General features: G+C 40.9%; 1 protein-coding gene across 1 annotated transcript; it reads left to right on the plus strand.

Moving 5' to 3' along the window:
* Positions 1–2101: 2101 nt before the first annotated feature.
* RGS21 (regulator of G protein signaling 21) lies at positions 2102–21721 on the plus strand. Its single transcript, XM_038758551.1, has 4 exons — positions 2102–2112; positions 8895–8971; positions 14782–14948; positions 21518–21721. The coding sequence occupies exons 1-4, from the start codon at positions 2102–2104 to the stop codon at positions 21719–21721; spliced, it is 459 nt and encodes a 152-aa protein (XP_038614479.1).
* The last annotated feature ends 594 nt before the right edge of the window (positions 21722–22315 follow it).

Below are 22315 nucleotides of genomic sequence, written 5' to 3' on the forward strand. Positions count from 1 at the left end.
AGGTCCTTCTCGCTACATCACACGTACCCCCATGAGGATGTAAATTTCTTCAGCTCACGAGTAAGCTTTTTGAGAGCAGGGATCACATCTGCCCAATATACTATACTCTCTCAAACGCTTGTATAATGCTCCACCCCAGTGCTTGATAAATACCAAAGATTGATTGATGACCAGGCCATCGCTAACTCTACACACCAACCAGCTTTCCTCTGCTTCACGAGCTAAATTCTGCATGAGTGAAAATTATGATGAGATAAGCAGTTTTGAGGGTTTAATCAACCCAACACTACTACAACCACTATTTCAAGACTTAATCTTACCCTAGGATAGTTGTCAGAAATTCAGCGTTAGGGCATCAGCAATCTCTCTTCACAAATAGCGTCCGAGTGGAAGAGTTTTCAAACAGGCTCTTAGATCCAGGGAGTACAATAGCTTCTGGGAAGTTTCTGAATAAATATTACCTGAGCAGAAATCAATCCTACCAAATAGAGAAGATGTCAGTTTGAAAGAGCAGCATAGCCTAGTGGAAAGAGCAGGGCTCTGGGAGTAAGAGCACCTTTCTTCTAATCCTGGCTCTGCCAGTTGCCTGCTGGGTGACCTTGGAGAAGTCACCTAATTATCTTTGCCTCAGTTTCCTCAATTGTAAAATGGGAATTCAATGCCTGTTCTTCCTCTTACTTAGACTGAGCCATACGGGGGATAGGAACTGTGTCCGACCTGATTAATTGGTGTTTACCCCACTGCTTGGCTCTTAACAATCAATACACAGTAATATAATAATAAAAAATAATAAAAATCAGAGGGCCTACCTACAGTACATTAAGAATGGATATGTCTAATTTCAGGATATTGTCAATCTGTATTCATTACTTGCTGCTTTTATCGAATTTTAACATAAGCTGGTATGGAGAGGGAATGACAAACTTTATCAGGATAGATTTATGGATTCAACAAAGTTCTTGCTAGTCCATTAGTAAGATGAAGAGAGTCTGAATTCTAATTACTGATATCACTGACTGCTGCATCACTTTAGAAGTACTGTTTGACTTTATTTCTATTTGCTCATTGTTAATCAAACTCATCAGTTGACATTGCAAAAACAAGTTAACAATGATAAAATGATTTACGGTCTTTGAACAAAAAGGTGTCACATACACATAAGGGATAGTTATGAGAAAAGTAGTTGCATTTTGCTTCCCAAGAACCAAACAAATGCCTAATACCAGAACATTTTTGGGAGAGGTGTCATATACTGAAAGCGAAATAGCATGAAATCGGTCTTTGAGTTCTGTTTTTTTAATGTAGTGACAAAGCAAGAATCATCTCATCAAATCTACATCGGGGAGTTGAACTGTAAACATTAAAATTGGGTCTGATCTGATTATAGTATATCCTAGCTCTTAGCACATTGTTTAGTACACAGTTAATTTAACAAATGCCACAGTTATCGTTGCGATCATCGCAAACAACAAAAACCAAACACTGAGGCAGAGGATAAATCAGGCTGTGTAGTCAGCTGTGAATTTTTTTATAGGAATTTGAGTCTACAAATTAGCATTTCCCATTGTTTCCATTTTTTTCCCCAAAAATATTTGTTTCTGCCCTATTGAGGGGAATTTTACAAACAAGCATTTTCTGGTTGGTTTCAACACCCTATGATGCCTCAGTGCAGGCAAACAATATCAAAGGAGAAACACAATGCTTGGAGTCAAACAATATGCTATTGTTAGAAAATGAATGCCTCCACATAATGGAATTTACTGAGATGATTTAATCTCCAGAGAAATACTATGTTCATCACAATCTCTACTAGATCAACTCATTTAAATTGTCAGAAAGCTCAGAGAACTGTAGTTTTTACTTGAAGGGTTATTTGTTATTTAGGGGTGTAATTATTTTGTCCAGTGTCAACCAACATACAATATCTAAGCAAAGTGCAGGAAAAAGACAAGCAATTTTAGCAACAAAGAATGTGGATTTTTTGATCAACTGCTCTAGGCATTTGCCCAATAATGTTAATACTCCCACTGTTGCCTTTCCTTTAGCTTGGAGACCGGTCACAAAGAAGAAATCTGCCTCATTTGTGACAGTGAATCGAATCATGCCAGTAAAGTGAGTTGCTGTTTAAAACCTACTATTACTTGACCTGATGGGCAGAAATGAGTACAAAGATTAATGCATCTGAGCAGTTTTCTCCTCTTTTTATTTGTTTTTTCCTCTATTTTTTCCTTTCTCCTTCTGCCAAAAAAAAGTAGAAGTTGGAGTTACTTTCTTTAGTTCCCTCTAGAGCAAAAAGTGTCCTTTTGACTCCTTATCTAGAGACATTAGGTCTGTCAACTGCAGAAGGGAGAGGATCCATGTAATTGTAGCATTGGGGGAGGAGGAGGAAGAATACTAGTAGGAATAGTAGTAGTGATTCAACGACGTTTGAAGAGGATTACTTTCCAATCCATGGTGACTATGGACGTATTTTCTCCAAAATGTCCTATCTTCTGCCATATTGAGAAGCAGCGTGGCTCAGTGGAAAGAGCCTGGGCTTTGAAGTCAGAGGTCATGGGTTCAAATCCCAGCTCCGCCAATTGTCAGTTGTGTGACTTTGGGCAAGTCACTTAACTTCTCTGGGCCTCAGTTCCCTCATCTGTCAAATGGGGATTAAAACTGTGAGCCCCACTTGGGACAACCTGATCACCTTGTAACCTCCCCAGTGCTTAGAACAGTGCTTTGCACATAGTAAGTGCTTAATAAATGCCATCATTATTATTATTGAATAGATTTGAGAAATCTCCATTATGCAAGCTGGTCAGTCAGAAGGCTAAATTACGTGCTCTGTTTAATCACTCAACTCTACAATACATTAGGAAGAGATCACAAAGACAGTGGTACCGTTAAAACCTGATCACCTTGTAACCTCCCCAGCACTTAGAACAGTGCTTTGCACGTAGTAAGTGCTTAATAAATGCCATCATTATTATTATACCTGTAATAATTTGGCTATGAATAACCAAAGGGTTTTTTTGGTTAAAATCATGCAAGTACTTTATCATCACCTTCTTCCTAATACTAGTAGTGATAGCAGTAGTGGCTTCTTCCTCACTGCCTTCAGGTTTCCCCATCCTAAAAAAAACCCTCTCTGGATGCCATGGCTCCCTCCAGTTATCGCCCTTTCTCCTTCCTACCATTCCTTTCCAAACTCCTTGAGCGAGTCATCTACACCCACTGTCTCAAATTCCCCTTCTCCAGTTCTCTCCTGGACTCCCTCCAATCTGGCTTCTACCCCTTCAGTCCACAGAAACCACCCTCTCAAAGGTCACCAATGATCTATCTCCTTCTTGCCAAATCCAAAGGCCTCTCTACTCCATCCTAATCCTCCCCTCCATGATACCCAAATCATTTTTTTCTAGAAAATCATTCAGAACATTCATTCATTCATTCAATCGTATTTATTGAGCGCTTACTGTGTGCAGAGCACTGTACTAAGCGCTTGGGAAGTACAAGTCACTCTTCAAAGAACTCCAGTTGTTTCCCATCCACTTCCACATCAAATAAAAAAACTCCTCACCATTGGCTTTAAAACAGTCCCCCACCTTGCCCCCTCCTACCTCACTTCACTTCTGTCCTTCACACACTTTGCTTCTCTAATGTGAACCTTCTCACTAGGCCTTGAACTCACCTGTCTCACTGCCGATCCCTATCCCCCCATCCTGCTTCTGGCCTGGAACGCCCTCCCCACTCAAATTGGGCAGATAATTACTCTCCCCCTACCCACTTTCAAAACCTTATCGAAGGCACATCTCCTCCAAGAGGCCTTCCCAGACTAAACCCCACTTTTCCTCATCTCCTATTCCCTTCTGCTTTGCCCTTTCTCCCTTTGCTCTTCCCCTCTCCCAGCTCCACAGCACTTATGTACATATCTATAATGTCTGTCTCCCCTCTTCTAGACTGTCAGCTCATTGTGGGCAGGGAATGTGACTGCTGTACTGTACTCTCCCAGGTGCTTAGTAGTAGTAATAGTAATAGCATTTATTAAGCTCTTACTATATGCAAATCACTGTTCTAAGCACTGGGGTGGTTACAAGGTGATCAGGTTGTCTCACGGTGGGGGGACTCAGTCTTAATCCCCATTTTACAGATGAGGTAACTGAGGTGCAGAGAAGTTAAGTGACTTGCCTAAGGTCACACAACTGACAAGTGGTGGAGCCGGGATTTGAACCCATGACCTCTGACTCCAAAGCCCGTGCTCTTTCCCCTGAGCCAGTACAGTGCTCTGCTCACCGTAAGCACTCAAATACAATTGAATGAATGACTATTAGTAACAGTAGTAATAGTGATGGTATTTATTGAGCCACCACTGGGTGCAATGCACTATATTAAGCAGTTGAGAAGTACAAAACAGAGAAATGATATATTCTTTGACCACAGGAAATTCCTCCTGTCCCAACATTGACAATCCTCTTTAACTTGGGCTTATCCCAACAAAGAAAAGAAACAGCTCCTTCCAGGAACTGCAGGCTTGGCTGCATAATGGCTTTCACCAACAGAACTTTCCCTGAACAAACATCCTGTAGAAAAAAGATAGATTATACCTATGAAATGGACAGTCAGAGAGTAAACATGACTCCACTTCCATACCGTCTCAGGCACACCCGGACTGGGTTATAATAATAATAATAATAATAGTATTAATTAAGCACTTACTAAGCACTGGGCTGGATACAAGTAAATCAGGTTGGACATAGTCTCTGTCCCACATGAGCCCCGCAGGCTCAAGGCCCATTTTACAGATGAGATAACAGGCACAGAGAAGTAAAGTGACTTCTCCAATGTCACACAGCAGACAAGTGGCAGAGCCAGGATCAGAACCCATGATTTTCTAGCTCCCAGACCCGTGCTCTAACCACTATACCATACTGCAGCCCTGGCTCCCACTCTTCTGGAAAAAGCTTGGCCGCACACTGAAAAACCACATCCTCTCCGGATTTCCCACCAGAAATGCTGGATTGGTTGACTTAATAGGATTGGAAATCAAACATGGGAAAGTGTCACAAATCTGGGATCCAAATATACTGCCCCTAAGCCATTTTGTCATTTCAATTACAATCACTCACTCGACATTATTGCTGTTTGAGCACGGGCTTTGGAGTAAGAGGTCGTGGGTTCTGATCCTAACTCCATCACGTGTCTGCTGTGTGACCTTGGGCAAGTCACTTAACTTCTCTGTGCCTCATTCCCTCATCTGTAAAATGGGGAATAAGACTGTGAGCCCCACCTGATTACCTTGTATCTACCCCAGCACTTAGAACAGTGCTTGGCACATAATAAGCGCTTAACAAATACCACCATTATTATTATTGATAGCCAAGGTTTTACTCACTGTCCTTTGGGCTATTTTCTGTTGGGTAAGGAGGCAGTTACTTCAGACAAAGTATAATACAACAGTATTAGTAGGCACTTTCCCTGTCCATAGTGAGCTTACAATCTAGAGGGGGAACATGTGGACTCCTAGTTTATATTTTCTAGTCTTAATTTGACTGCCAGTCAGAGCCAAATTGTCAGATGCCACAATTCACATGGAATTCAACCTACGCTAGTTGACAAATTAGCAACAAAACCAATAGCATTCTTGTTCTGCCAAAGCTCTTCTCCAGACACCTGTTTTCATAATTAACATCATCATCCTTACTTATGCATGTGTGGAATTGCATTAGGCACCTGGGGTTAAACGTTATCCCTCCCCTTGAAAAGCTTACATGCTAATGGGGAAGTCAAGTGAGCATAAAATGATGAATATGGAGTCAGCAAAATGGTGTGAGTAGGTACAAATGATTAATACAAGTGGATTGTAATCTAGATTGGAAGCTCTGTGAGGACATGGAACATGTATATTTACTCTCTTGTATCCTCCCAAGTGCCTAGTACAGTACTCTGCATACATTAGGTGTTCAATAATATTGACTAGATAAATAGATTATTAATTTAAAAAATGAAAGCATAGATTACTGAGATGATGTATGGTTGGGGAGTTAATCAGGGAATGTGCAGTAGGCTGTGGCTAAAACAGGCTAAAGAGAGTGGATGGAGACAAGGATGGTGAATAAGGGGATTGTAACAATAATCCAGTAGAGAAGTAATGAAGCCTTAAATCTGAATGGCGAAAAAGTACATCTCTAAGACCAAATGGGGCCATTAATGAATAGGTTGGGATTTTATGGAAAATAGGTAGGAAGTCTGCCAAGAGCAGAAGGATGATGAAATATCTGGATGCATCGTACTTGTTCTGAAAGTTTGTAAAAATGCACCGATCACTTGTTCCTGATATATGTCTGTAAAGCGAAACAAGACATATGCCTCTCAAGAAATGCAACAGAGGCCTAAAACTATAGAAAGAAGTGATGTGACACACTCCTTTGTTACATTGTAAGGTCCTTGAGGGCAAAGATATCTTCCAGTTATCAGGCTGCTCCAAACACAGAGTGCAGAGCTTTGCACATTGTAGGTACTCAAACACTATTGACTAAAATCATTGCAATTCAACAGGGACATGTTGTGATTGATGATGATAACCTTGAGATCATCCAATTCACTCTCTCTTGTTCTTTACAGATAGAGTCATAAAATAGGGTTTTAAAATCTATCCGACCAGAAAGATTTTACTTCTCCCCCCTGCCCACCCTACCAATCAGCATTACTCACTTCCCATCTGAAAAAAACGGTACTAGCTCTGTGGAAGGAGCTAGAAGTAGAGCCAAGGATTACATATTTATATATACTATAGGCTGAGAAGCCAGAAACAGAGAACGGAGACCAGAAAAAGAAAACCAGCTGGAAATTTACAAACAGACATTAAAATTAAGAATATGTCAGTAATGAATGGAGGCTAAGAGGTTCAACTCTTTAAACAAAACAGGAAAAATATGAATGCCCTTCATCTTTGAATATATTATAAATGGGAAAATCTATTAAAATGGGTGCCTGACCTTGAAAAGTGCAACGTAGCCAATCCAGCTAAGATTGTCGTGGCTGTTTTCCAATCTGCATTTTGGCTTCCCAGTCTTCTTCCTCAAGAATAGCAATCCCTCTCCTGATTTCTCCATGCCACTGCCTCTGCTGTAGTTGTCTCCAAATCCCACTGAGGCTGTGTTTCATTATGTCTTTAGAACATTTGCCCTGTTTGGGTATAGGTACCATTTCAGTTTGATATATGGCAACTGCATTGGTAACCAGGTACTACTTACTATGTGCCAAGCACTGTACTAAGATCTAGAACAGATATAAGATCATCAGATCCAAATGGGGTTCCAAGTTTAAGTAAGGTTCTTATCTTTAATACCCTTATCTTTCAGGTACCCTAACGTCTATCGTAACATTAATCTAGTGGGTCAGGCTGATTTCCAGTTTTGGAATCAGAGAACATTGGAAGGAAGTGAGTGATGGGATTTGGCATTAGCTTTAGTAGATATATCACAACTCCTCTCCTCTCTGAGTGAAATTAGTCATTTTTCTAACCATTGAACTACAAGTGTTCTAAAAGGTCAATCAATGGTATTCATTCAACACCTACTGTGTGCAAAGCACTGCACTAAGCATTTAGGAGAGTATAAATCGATTAGAGATGGTAGACACAATCCTTACCCTCAAGGAATTTTCAATGTAGTGGGAGAATCTGATTGAGTTACCAGCTTCTAGCATGGTGAATGATTCAGCGACCCAGGAAAAAATTACGTAGTTTAGGTGTCAGGAACATGAGGTAGGAATGTTTGGACATGAAGTCACTAGACACCCCCTCACATATTACCTAGGGTTTTAGTTGAGATTGTAGAGGTCCATTTTGCAAGAACATAATTCGGACTCCATCTAGGTGCCCAACAAACTATCCATATGAATCATTAAAAAGTTGTCTATACCTCTCATTCTCAAGTACTGGAGTAATCACACATTTCCTTTTGTTGCCAAATCCTAAAAAGGAGTCCACTTCCTCAACATCCCAATAAGCCAGTCTAATATTTTTTTAAAAAATACATAAACCACTCTGCTTTGTAGGAAATGTGTCTTAGTAATGAAGAGTTAGGCAATAATGTTTCTTGGGTAAAATAATGGATAGTAGATCTTCATCTCCAAAAGCTATATTTTAAAAACTGCCTAATTGCTTCCCCTCCAAGCCCAAAGAGAGCTTCTTTAGAAACCTCAGGGCTGAAAATTATAAACTGGTTGTGGAAGGAGTTTATTCTTTCCTGACAAGCTCTTCGATTTAGATAAATCAGCACTGAACCAGTAGTGTGTTAAATTAATAGAACCCTATTTAAGCCTTTGAAAGAGGGAAGGGTCTTCAAAGACATTGGGAAACTAACAAAACATGGAAAGACTATTACATTTCTTGAACTACTTAATCAAAACCATGTGGAGAACCAGAATTATGAACAGTACCAATTTTTTACAGTACTAAAAATCTGCAAAATAGCCCATTTGTCACACTGTTGCTAGCCTGGTAACCTTTTAGTTGCTTTACTGGGACTATGTAGAGAAGTGTCATATAAATTAATGGCTAATCCATTCAAAGTTGAGAAGAAATTCAGTAGTGCTCTACAAAACAATGAGTAATCTCTCTTCTGTGCCATTATTAGAGTCCATACAATTGCAAACATTATTACTACTGTCTGCTAGATTAATAATGAGATTGCCAATGTCAAATTACATTCCACTCTGTGGGGCTCCACGCTAGCTGAGTTCTGGGAAACAGTGCTATGGGACTTTTGTTGACCTCTCGCCTTTTGATTCATGGTACAATCGTACAAGTTACTCATCAGAGCTGATTTAAAGGGATCTTTCAACCAACGCCCCATTGTTCAAAGACTGCAGGCTATAAAGGCAAAAGATTGCAATGCTATTTTCAAGGGTAGATGTTGTTTCCACAGGTCTACGTCTAGGGAAGCCATGGCGTGGTCTCAGTCCATGGACACACTGCTAGCTAACAAAGGTAAGACCGACCAGGTAATGAACAGTTGGATTGGCATAACCGTATTGTAACAGAAGCTGAATAGAAACATTATCTCCTTTGAGGGCACTTTGGAGAGCTTAAAGGTGTAATCTTGATGATCAATCGGTCTGGTGTTGTATGTACATGGGTTCAAAGTCAAAGCAGCAGGAGTTTGAAAGTTCAGAACCAAGAACAGAGGCAAAAACAATCCATGCCTGATTTCTGGTGACAAATTAGGCTTCAGATTATACCCAAACCTCATTTAAAGGGGGGGCATGTTCTTGCAGAACCCTGCATTAAGAATAGTTGGCATCACATCTCTGACCCCATGTATTAATGCCTTGACCCTGGCCATATGCGCACAAACCCAATTTCACAAACCTTTTCTTCTGCTCCCGCTTCATGCTAAATTCGGAGATGTGTCATCAAACACATTCCTCAAATTTGCTGCTGCATTCCAGCCAAAATTCATAGTGGAAAAAAAAATCCTGACAGAACTAAGTGCATCTGTATGCAAATAGAACCAGCATTTAGAGAACCAAAAAAGCTATCTTACAGCGATAAAGAAAATGGCTTATTCCAATATATCTTTAAGGTCCCCAATCACTTCTCCCCATCCTACCTTACCTCACTGATCTCCTACTCTAAGCCAAATCATACATTTCACTCCTCTAACACCAACCTACTCACTTTACTTTGGTCTCATCTATCTCGCTGTCGACCCCATGCCCAAGTCCTTCCTCTGAGCTGGAACTCCTTCCCCTCCTCATATCTGAGACCCTACCTCTTTTTCTCCACCTTCAAAACCCTCTTTTAATCAAATACCCTTTTGCAGCCTTCCCTAAGCCCTCATTTACTCTATCTCCTCCCCACTTGTATCTGAACCTATTAATTAATGGTATTTATTAAGTGCTTACTAAGTGCCAGGCACTGTTCTAATCAGTGGGCTGCATACAAGCAAAGCAGGCTGGACATAATCCCTTTCCTACAGGGGGCTCACAGTGTTCACCCCCATTTTACAGATGAGGTAACGGAGGCCCAGAGAAGTGAAGTGACTTGCCCAGGGTCACACAGCAGACAAGTGGCAGAGCTGGGATTAGAAACCAGATCCTTCTGAGTCCCAGGCACATGCTCTATCCACTACACCATGCTATTAAGCACTTGATATTTATTCAATCGTATTTGAGCGCTTACTGTGTGCAAAGCACACCCCACTCTCGGAGCCCCACAGACTAATATACAAAGCTGTAATTTATTTTAATGTCTGTCTCCCCTCTCAAGACTGTCACTTTGTGAACAGGGAACATGTCAACCAACCCTATCATTCTGTAATGACAATGAGCGCTTACTATGTGTCGAGCACGGTTCTAAGCTCTGGAGTAGATACAAGTTAATCAGGTTGGACCCAGTCTTAATCCCCATTTTACAGATGAGATAACAGGCACAGATTGTGAAGTGACTTGCCTAAGGTTACACAGCGGACAAGAGGCAGAGCTGGGATTAGAACTCAGGTCCTTCTACAGGCCTATGCTCTATCTAGTATGCCATGCTGTACTCTCTCAAGCACTTATTGGAATGATCTGCACACATTAAGAACTCAATTACTACCACTGATTGATTGCAGGCACCTGAAGGGTATTCCAGTGGTCACCACCCAGGCCTTCCACACTGCAGGCAAACCACCATCCTTCACGCCTATCAGGATGAATACTTCATGGCCTCTCTAGGAACTATGGCTGGCCTTGGCCAGGTTAATTGAACACTTTGCTAAAATGGACTTTTAGCAAAGTGTTTAATTAACCTGGCCAAGGCTTTCCCCTAGCAACTTTGTCCCTGCTCCTTGTAGAGAAGGGACTTGTTGTAGTTGTTTGTTGTTGTTGCTGCTTCTCCCTGCTGTTGGAGAAGCAGCCTGGCTCAGTGGAAAGAGCCTGGGCTTTGGAGTCAGAGGTAATGGGTTCAAATCCCAGCTCCACCACTTATCAGCTGTGTGACTTTGGGCAAGTTACTTAACTTCTCTGGGCCTCAGTTACCTCATTTGTAGAATGGGGATGAAGACTGGGAGCCCCCCGTGGGACAACCTGATCACCTTGTTAACCTCCCCGGTGCTTAGAACAGTGCTTTGCACATAGTAAGCGCTTAATAAATGCTATCATTATTATTATTATTGTAATGAGAAGCAGTATAATCAGTAGAGCACAGGCCTGGGAGACCGAAGGTCATGGGTTTTAATCCCAGGTCCACCACTTGTCTGGCGTGTGGCCTTGGGCAAATCCGTTCATTTCTCTGGGCCTTAGCTACCTCATATGTAAAAGGAGGGTTGAGACCATGAGCCCCCCGTGGAACAATGACTGTATCCAACTTGATTTGCTTGGATCCATCCCAGAGCTTAGTACAGTGCCTGGCACATAGTAAGTGTTGAACAAATACCACAGTTGCTATCATTACTAATGAAAGATTCATTTATATGCAGCACCATTAGCTGTAAATTCTATGCTATTGTGGAAACAGACCCTAACAGTCTCATATTCTCCTGAATCTGGCAGATATCAGTCCTTTTTGGCAATGGAGACACTGCCAATGTATGCCCTGAATCAATCAATCCAGTGCTGTGGAGCTGAGGGTGGGGTGAATAAAGGGTATAAATCCAAATGATTAATCGGGTAAATCTTCATGGAGGAGGTGTGATTCTGACAAGGCTCCCTTGAGAAGGGGAGGGGGCGAGGGTCTTTGTTTTTAAATAGTATTTGTCAAGGGCTTGCTATGTGCCAGGCACTGTTCTAAGTGCTGGGAGAGATGCAAGATAATCAGGTTGGACACAGTCCATGACTCACATGGGGTTCACAGTTTTAGTCCCAATTTTTCAGAGGAGGGAACTGAGGCTCAGCGAGGTTAAGGGACTTGCCCCAGGTCACACAGCAGCCAGATGGTGGAGGCAAGACTAGAACCCAGGTCCTTCTGCCTTCAAGGCCTATGCTTTATCCACTAGGCCACCTGACAAACATGAAGCACACAAGATAGGAAAAACAAGATTCAGGATGATTGCCACGCTTTCATGCTGCTCTTTCTCAATCTGCCAAATGGCGAGGAGTGCAAAATAAGTATTTCTCTGCTCCGAGATTGGGGAAGGATCCCAACAGAACGGATTTCACTCTGGCAATAGGACCTTCCCCCATCCCCACCCCCTTGGTGACCTTTCACCCCTTCTACCCACCTGGTCATGTTAGCAGGGCAAGCTCTCCTAAGGGTAGAGGTGGAAAGAGCCTGAAGATTAATAATAATAATAATGGCATTTATTAAGTACTTACTATGTGCAAAGCACTGTTCTAAGCGCTGGGGAGGTTACAAGGTGATCAGGTTGTCCCACGGTGGGCTCACAGTTTTAATCCCCATTTGACAGATGACGTAACTGAGGCACAGAGAAGTGAAGTGACTTGCCCAAAGTCACACAACTGACAATTGGCAGAGTCAGGATTTGAACCCATGACCTCTGACTCCAAAGCCTGTGCTCTTGCCACTGAGCCACGCTGCTTCTCTAATTAAGAAGTAATTACTCTACTTTACTTAATTAATTACTCTAAGAAGTAATGTGTGTTGACTTCTGGTCACCGACTATTCTGGGCCCTGTTCACATCCTTTGTATTTCTAATCTGATTGGACCAATTCTAATAGCTCCTGGATAGATTGAAAGCTCCTCGAGGGTAGAGATAGTGTCAACTTACTCTGTTGCACTGCTCAATGCCATCATTTGATGTGAATCTTAAGAAAAACTCTTTTTTTCCTCCCCTTGAGAGTAAAAGGAGCTATCTGAAGTCTTAGTAATCATTGAGTAAAGTCGCCCAACTTGGGAGTTTCCCAAATCAATATAATGCTCAAATTCAAAATGCATTTCCAACTTCTCCAGAGTTCTGCCGAGAATTTTCATAGTGGTTTAGAAATCTTCAATGGTTAATTTGTGTTTGCTAGTTTGAAAACATGATTGAATTGATTTTAGACCATAAGCTCCTTGTGGGCTGGGAACATGTCTACCAAACCTGTTATATTGTACTCTCCCAAGTGCATAATACAGTGCTTAATAATAATAATAATTGACTGATTTTAGATGTATGCTAGGAGGCAAATTCCTTTCCAGTCACAGGAACTTTCCCCCGCCCCCATACTTGCATCCTTTCTTCCCCCTAGGTATCTTTTCCTTGGTCTGCTACTTATAACCCACGCCATTTGCCTCATTTCTATATTTCCTCTATAATAAAGATGATCATCATAACCGTGGTATTTATTAAGGGCTACGGACTATCACTTTGTCCTGGTTTTTCCTGCTCAGGACAGAATTACGGCTAGATTGTCATGATTCGATTGGGTCTGCCTGTCATATTTTTCTGAAGGATATCTATAATACTGGCAATTAGGAATTTACTGTGCCAGGCTCTGGGGTACATACAAGAGAATCAAATCAGACACAGTCCCTCTGTATCAAGCAAAAACTCCTCACTACTGGCTTCAAAGCTCTCCATCACCTCGCCCCCTCCTATCTCACCTCCCTTCTCTCCTTCTTACATCCCAGCCTGCACACTCCACTCCTGTGATGCTAATTTTCTCACTGTGCCTCGTTCTCGTCTGTCCCACCGTCGACCCCTGGCCTATGTCCTACCTCTGGCCTGGAACGCCCTCCCTCCTCAAATCTGCCAAACAATCACACTTCCCCCCTTCAAAGCCCTACTGAAGGCTCACCTCCTCCAGGAGGCCTTCCCAGACTAAGTCCCCCTTTACCTCAGCTCCCCCCTCCGATGCCCTCCTTTTGCTCTCTCCTCCCCAACAGCACTTGTGTACTTATGTACATACCTATAATTCTATTTATATTAATGCCTTTTTACTTGTTTTGATGTGTAAATTCTATTTATTTGTATTGATGCCTGTTTACTTGTTTTGATGTCTGTCTCCCCCCTTCTAGACTGTGAGCCTGCTGTGGGCAGGGATTGTCTCATTGCTGTATTGTACTTTCCAAGCGCTAAGTACAGTGCCCTGCACACGATAAGTGCTCAATAAATATGATTGAATGAATAAACGAACAGACATCACCATTTTTTCAGATGAGGAAATGGAGGCACAGAAAAACCTCAATGACCTGACCAAGATTATATAGCAGTCAAGTAACAGAGCTGGGATTAGAACTCGAGACTCCTAACACTTTGCCCTTTACTCCAATAACAAAAATAATTGCCATATTTAAGTACTATATGCCAAGCACTGTACTACGCACTGGGATAGATACAAAGTTATCAGGCTTACGCTGCCTGAAGGAGGGAGAACAGACAGTCAATCCCCAATTTTGATAAGGGAACTGAGGGCCAAAAAAGTTAAGTGACTGACCCAAGGTCACACAGAGGACAAGTGACAGAGGCAGAATTAGAACTCAGGTCCTCTGAGTCCTAGGTCCATGCTCCTTAATTGGGACAGGTATTTGCACTACTGTAGTTACCCTACTTCAGCTGGGAAGACCCCAAATATCTTCCAGTCCTTCTCCTCTCCCTCCAACAGGATCTAACACATTCCCCCAACCAGTTTGACCCATTCTAAGCACAAGCTCCATCTGTTATTACATAGGATGTGTAGACGAGGACTATATGCTTTGGCAAAATTTGCTTCAAAATAGGATTTTGTTTCATTTCCAAATGAGATTTAAGAGATATCTTTAGACAATAGAGTTCACAAGTAGGATAAAGTGTTACAGATTGTCATCCTTTTTGTTAATTTTATTTCTGTCATGGAACACATTATGCACAATGGTTTTCCACTTCTCTTTCAAACCCCAGCTGGTCTAGACGCCTTTAGGACATTTCTCAAATCAGAGTTCAGTGAGGAGAATGTTGAATTCTGGTTGGCCTGTGAAGACTTCAAGAAAACCAAGTCGGCTGAAAAAATAATCTCCAAAGCAAAGATGATATATTCTGAATTCATACAAGCTGATGCTCCTAAAGAGGTAAATGTGTTTGCTAAATACCCTTGGCCAAAGCCACACCAAAAAAAAAAAATCTCCTGACTTGGGTTACTATACATACAATCTGTGGTATTTATTGAGTGTTTATTTTTGTGCAGAGTTCATTCATTCTGTCGGTTAGAGCCGACACCTTTATTTTGGGTACAACAACTTGCTTACTTTCCCCTCAATCTTTGACTGACTTGAATTCGGTGACTAAAGCCCACAAACATTTAGCAATAAATAACTGCAGATCTTCTTGCATTGCCACAAGGTTTCTTTTAGCTGAACAGAATGTCATAACACTTTGACAATCACATTTACACACGTGTACATAAATGACTTCAGGATTCATTATTGATACTTCAAATTAGATATGGATTTATCTATTATTTATTTGAGTACTCACTGTGTGCAGAGCACTGTACTAAGCACTTGGGAAGTAGCTCTTGGAAGAGTACAATAAATACAACAGGGATGGTAGACATTCCCTGCCCACAGTGAGGTTAAATTCTAGAGGGGGAGACAGATAGTAATACAAATTTCAGATATGTAGTTAAGTGCTGTGGGATTGAGGATGGGGTGAATATCAATATCAAAAACACACATAATACTGCTAAATTCCAGTTAGTGCTATTAAGAGCACTAAACAAATTGTAGTTTGCATGTAGGATATGAAATGCCTTCTGTATTACCAAGATCCAATTGATCAAAACAATACAAACAATATCATGATCCACATCTAATTTGAAGTATCAATAATGACTCCTGAAGTCATTTATGTACACGTGTGTAAATATGTGATTTTCAAAGTGTTAGGACATTCTGTTCAGCTAAAAAGAACCTTGTGGCAATGCAAGAAGATCTGCAATTATTTATTGCTAAATGTTTGTGGGCTTTAGTCACCGAATTCAAGTCGGTCAAAGATTGAGGGGAAAGTAAGCAAGATGTTGTACCCAAAATAAAGGTGTCGGCTGTAATCGAGTATCAGTGTACTATTAAAAATAGCTCCACTAAATTGCAATAGCATTATAACAAAAGAGCACCCAAAGACAACAGGAAATGGCTACATATATCATTCTTATATCACTGTCTTATCTTCACACAAAGGGTAATGAGTTCTTACTATTGCTCTTAGGAAGCATACCAAGTCACTACTCATCATTCGAAATATCTACCAGTCAGTTGTATTTCTTGAACACTTACTGTGTGCAGAGCACTCTATGTAGCGCTTGGGAGAGCACAATAGAACAGACCCATTCCCTGCCCACAATGATCTTACAGTCTAGAGCATTTAATCTCATGGTCATAATAACCTAGTTTTCATTCCCAGTCACCACAAGGCACTGGAGCTATTTGTCTTCCAATTTAGTGCGGCTAAGTGTAGCTACCAATTCCGCTATACTGTACTCGCCCAAGTGCTTAGTACAGTGCTCTGCACACAGTAATAACTCAGTAAATATGGCTGATTGGGCTCTTGATAGTCAAGCATTTGATAGTCACCCCACCCTCAATCCCACAACACTTACATACTAAGCCATAGTTTACTTTTATCAATATCTGCCTCCCGCTCCAAAGTATAAGGTCCTTGTGGGCAGGAAATACTGTACTGTGCCAATCCACCATGTTTATAAAGTGCTTACTATAAAAATATAATAATCCTTCTTTCCTTAAGTTTACCTGTTCTAAAATATGCATGGTATTTTGAATTTCATTGTCTTCTGTGAGTAAATGTTATTTTAAATGCCTAATGATTGTGGACTAAGTACATTGCTAACTCTGCATGTTTTAGATATTGTCAAATGTAATTTTCAAATGCAGGATAAACTCTACCTGGTCTCTCATGGCTAACTTGAATATAAGCATTTTTTTATGGTATTCGTTAAGAGTTTACTATGAGCCAGGCACTGTACCAAGCTCTTGGATAAATACAAGCTAATCAGGTGGGACACGGTCTATGTCCTACATGGGGCTCACAGTCTCATACTCAACTTTTCATTTATTCACTCAATCATATTTATTGAGCACTTACTGTGTGCTAAGCACTTGAGAAGTACAAGTCAGCAACATATAGAGACAGTCCCTACCTAACAATGGGCTTACAGTCTGGGCTGGGCGGGGGGGGGGGGGGGGGTAACAGATATAGAGAAGTTAAGTGACATGGCCATGATCACACAGCAGACAAGTGGCAGGGGCAGGATTAGAACACAGGACCTCTGATCACCAGGCCCAGGCTCTTCCCACTAGGCCGTGCTATTGCCTGATTTCATAGGATAGTCTCTTGGTCTGTCCGCTGTCCAATACCAAGCAGCTTTTAATGACTGATATGTTCATTTAAAGTGTTTGACTTCCCCACACCTGCCTATTTCTGTGCCTCAGAAAGGGCAGCCATGTTCATTCATTCATTAAGTCATATTTATTGAGTGCTTATTGTGTTCAGAGGGGCTTAAGAGGTGAATGCAATGGCTCAGGAGTAACCCCCTGTGTTCGAGCAAACTTGGGGCACTTTGCAAAATGGAACATGGTGTGGCCATTATGTTACACTGTGCATGATGCTTTTGATGCAACATGCATCACCACATCTGGTATTTGAGCATTACCAATAGTTACCCTCATTCCCCCTATGGCGAATATCCACCAGACCCTGTTCAATTTGCACTCCATTTCAACTTTCAGAATTTCTCCAGGAAACCGTTTCCATAATAGAGTTTTTATATGTCTAATTATTCTCCCTTTCATTCTATCTATTTGTTCCACATAACCTGGAAAAGCCTCAGGGTGAGTCATATTTCTTGTCTCTGAAAAACTCCAGAAATCATTTCCTCACAGCTGGATGGTGAAAGCACTGAATGATAAATCAGATTTTTTTTTTTAATCCTTAACCAGGGGAGAAGATATTTGGTCAAAGCAGAAAGAGATATAAATGTATAGGAACCAAAGGGAGCATCCGCTCTGAGGTCACGTATCCTAGTCCTTATTCACAGTCCTGCTCCTGCCAATCTCCCTGTCCCGTTTTTACCACTGGATCCAATTAAGTTTCTGTTCCTGGCCCTGTTCTGCTTCCTTCCCAGGTGGAATATCTCTCCAGAAATTGACTCAGCCGCTCTCCTCTCCCTGAGCAGCTCTAATGGCTCCAAAGATTCTCATACACTGGTCTCTCCCCCTCATATTCCTCCTGCCGTTTCTTTTTCCTTTTCCCCTTGGCCTAGCTTCTGCCACTCAGCTCATCTAAACAATAGTCTTTTCAAAGTCATTTCTGAATAATCCTGTATTAAGGGCTTACTATGTGCCAAGCACCATATTATGCACTGTAGTGGATTACAAGCAAAATCGGGTTGGATGCAGTCACTGTCCTGCATGGGGCTCACAGTCTTAATCCCCATTTTACAGATGAGGTAACAGACACGGAAAAGTGAAGTGACCTGCCCAAGGCCACACAGCAGATAAGTGGCAGAGCGGTAATTAGAACCCATGACCTTCTGACATCATCATCATCATCAATCGTATTTATTGAGCGCTTACTATGTGCAGAGCACTGTACTAAGCACTTGGGAAGTACAAATTGGCAACATATAGAGACAGTCCCTACCCAACAGTGGGCTCACAGTCTAAAAGGGGGAGAGGCACTTGCTACTTCCCCTAATTTCTTAGCCAATTCTGAGCTAATGGGAGTGCTTTGAGGATGATTAAATACATATATATATATATATATATATCACATACATACATATATATATATCCTTTTCTCTCTATCACTCTTTCCCTATATATGTATTTATCTGATTTATATATATATATGGAAAGAGTAATAGAGAGAAAAGGATAAATTGATAGAGGGTAATAGAGATGCAAAGTGAGGTTGAGGTGCAGATCAGTTTGAAAAAAATATTCAAAGAAAATAATTTCTAAATTCAGAAAAGTTTTTGGACGTTTCATAGACAATGACAATGATCCAGATGGCCATAATGGAAGATGATTTTTGGTTTCTATACACTAATCTACTTCACATACTTGGTTGTTTGGAGTGAAGGAATAAGCAGCACAAAATGGATGAAAATGTCATTTTTGGTCATCTATTATGATCCTAGATCACAAAAGAGCTGTTTCGCATTTGATGGTTATGCAGCTTGGTTTCCTTCCTTCACCTACCTCTGTGAAACATCACTCCTTTCACTTCTGATTACTTCTCTATTTTATCTAGGGTTTTGATTTTAAAATCTGAGAATCTGGAAGGCACTTTTCTCATACACTTAGTGTTATGTATTAATGAGATTTCTTACTACTGCGCCCTTAAGTAGTATTTTCTTGAGAAAATGTCCACAGTTAGCATAACCCAGTTGAAATTCACACTTAGAGAAAAGTCTGGACATTCTCATAAAATGACTTCTCATATACCTAAAGACAGGAATTTATTCATGCTCAAACTTTTTTCTCCATGGTGTTTGTTAAGCACTGTTCTCATATACTTAGTATTATGTATTAATGATATTTCTTACTATTGTGCCCTTAAGTAGTATTTTATTGAGAAAATGTCCACAGTTAGCATAACCCAGTTGAAATTCACACAGAGAAAAGTCGGGCCATTCTCATAAAATGACTTCTCATATACCTAAAGACAGGAATTAATTAATGCTCAAACTTTTTTTCCTCTATGTTATTTGTTAAGCACTTACTATGTACCAGGCACTGTTCTAGGTGCTTTGGTAGACACAAGGTAATCAGCTAGGACACAGTCCCTGCCCTATATGAGGTTCACAGTCTTAATCCCCGTTTTACAGATGAAGTAACAGGCACACAGAAGTGAAGTGACTTCCCTAAGGTCACACAGCAGACAAGTGGCAGAGCCAAGATTAGAACCCGGGCCCCTGCTCTTTCCACTAAGCCGTGCAGAACCAAATCTAACATTCTCAAACTATGGCCCCAGTAAGCAGAGAGTCACTCATTTATCATTAGGAATTTTATGGTGATTGTTGAGGACTTACTATGTGACAGGAACTATTCTAAATCCAGGGGTAGAAACAAACTAATCGATTTGGACACAGGCCATGCTCCACATGGGGTTCACAGTCTTGATGCCCATTTTACTGATGAGGTGACTGAGGCACAGAGAAGTCAAGGGACTGTCCAAACTCACACAGTAGACAAATAGAGCTGGGATTAGATCCTTCTGATTCCCAGGCCCGTTGTTCTATCCATTAGGTGGAGTAGCAGAAATAAAAGTCAACGGAACTCAAAGTTAGTTTTTCTACTTGAATACAGATCTGGTCAAAGAGATCAGCAGTCTGAAAGATTGGTTTGGAGTGTAGTTGTCCTTACTAAACTGCACCATCTTTCGATGCATCATTTTTCTGATTTATCAAGTTGCTTGGAATTATGTTTGTCCCATAATGAAAGGGATTATGTGTCTGATTATTGTTGTATTGTACTCTCCCAAGCACTTAGTACAGCGCTCTGCACACAGAAAGCGCTCAACGAATATGATTGAATGAATGGATTAGCATTTCCTCTCCTCTTGGTGGCATCCCTGAATTTAATGAAATCATGTTTTATTTCCAAAGTGACCATCAGAAACATTTTCAAGAAGGGATTCCAACTTGGCAGCTCTGACTTGGGACAGTATCTCCAGCCAATGGAATCTGCCTTTAATGATGGGAAGTATGCAACTCTAATGATGAGAGCTGTGATTGAATTTAACCTAGAAAGATGATCACCGCAGCTGAATCTTCAGGGAATTTGGGGGCACTGAGTTGTGAATGGTTTAAGATGCCACTTGGGTTATATATATATATATCCTTTGCATATATTCATGCCCACACCCTTTTTACATAACGAGGTACTTTCCTTAGCTACGCACTGCATCCTAAATGGGGGAAGGAAAACTCATTTGAATCCAAGGGCAATGTGGCACACTTTTCATTCAAATAATGCAAAGAGTGTGAGCGCCTGTTTTAGGTGGGGAAAAATACCAGTAGATTTACCTAAAAATGAACCCTGAAAGGCAGTAGCAGCAGCAAAATAGAGAAGCTAATTGTGGGCAGGGAACTTATCTGAGAACTCTGTTGCATTGTACTCTCTCCGAAGCGCTAGTGATGTGCTCTGCACAGAGTAAGTGCTCAATAAATACCACTGATTGATTGAACTTTCCCAAAAGCTCCTTCTAAGGAAAGAAAAGAGAGAGGAGTGAGGTCAGAGAAATTCAAGGGAGGTGGAAAAACAGTCCTCACAAGGAAAGATTTTAGGTAAACAAGGACGTGAGCTGGCTGCGGGGTACAGAAAAATGTTTTCTATTAAAAGCATAAGAATGTCCATCTGCCCTCTGGATCCATCAGTTGGATACTAGATCCTCTGCTTTGGACTCTGGTCTTCAGTGACATTCCTTCCAGCCAAAGGATAAATAAAAAAATAAATATATGTTCAGCACCAGGGATAATGAGAGCCTATTCTTCCTGCTACTTTGCATCAAATGCACTCCCTACTGAATAGAATTCAAATAGCATTTGTTTTCTGCATCTGGGTAAAACCTTGGACTGTCAGTAGAGCTTAATGCATATTATGAACCTTATTTTCTACAGATTAACATCGACTTCAGTACCAGAGACCTGATCTCACAGAACATCTCAGAACCAACTCTCAGATGTTTCGATGACGCTCAGAGATTGATTTATAGCCTCATGGCAAAAGACTCTTTCCCTCGGTTTCTCAAGTCAGAGGTTTATAAGAAATTGATAAATGGTCAACAAAATGGAAGTCAGAAAAAATGGCTTCCTTTTCTATGAAGGTAAAAAAAACCAAGAAGGTTATTTTGTTGGAAATCAGTAGTGCAGTTAGGAGTTAAACTTTTCCATTTCCCAAGTTAATATCAGAAACAAACCTGCCCTAAAATAATTTATCTTTACAGACTTTTTTCACTCTACCTTATCCTTAAAGAAATATATACACAAACTATTGTATATACATACACACACACACACACAAATATACATAGATATAGATATGCACTATTTATCTGACTCCAAAGCCTGTGCTCTTTCCACTGAGCCACACTGCTTCTCACAATAGAAGCAGATCACAGTCCCTGTCCCAAATGGAAGTCACAGTCTAAAGGGGAGGGAGAGAAGGTATTTAACTCCCATTTTACAGATGAGGAATCTGACATACAGAGATTTTAAGCGACTTACTAAAGTCACAGAGCATGCAGCAGGTGGAGCTGAGTGTAGAACATTGACCTTCTGATTCCCAGAACCTTGCTCTTTCCACTAGGACATGCTACTTTTCCAATAATGACTTCTATAAACTAGCACTTAGAACAGTGCTTTGCACATAGTAAGCGCTTAAATGCCATTATTATTATTATTATTATTATATGTTTG

The sequence above is a fragment of the Tachyglossus aculeatus genome, chromosome 16 (assembly GCF_015852505.1).
Source record: "Tachyglossus aculeatus isolate mTacAcu1 chromosome 16, mTacAcu1.pri, whole genome shotgun sequence".
Taxonomy (NCBI): Eukaryota; Metazoa; Chordata; class Mammalia; order Monotremata; family Tachyglossidae; genus Tachyglossus; species Tachyglossus aculeatus.

What these genes read in the sequence shown, in the direction of transcription:
- RGS21 (XM_038758551.1), top strand. An exon ending in CACACTGCTAGCTAACAAAG is followed by an intron (nt 8,972 to 14,781) that starts GTAAGACCGACC and finishes TTCAAACCCCAG; the next exon opens with CTGGTCTAGACGCCTTTAGG. An exon ending in AAGCTGATGCTCCTAAAGAG is followed by an intron (nt 14,949 to 21,517) that starts GTAAATGTGTTT and finishes TATTTTCTACAG; the next exon opens with ATTAACATCGACTTCAGTAC.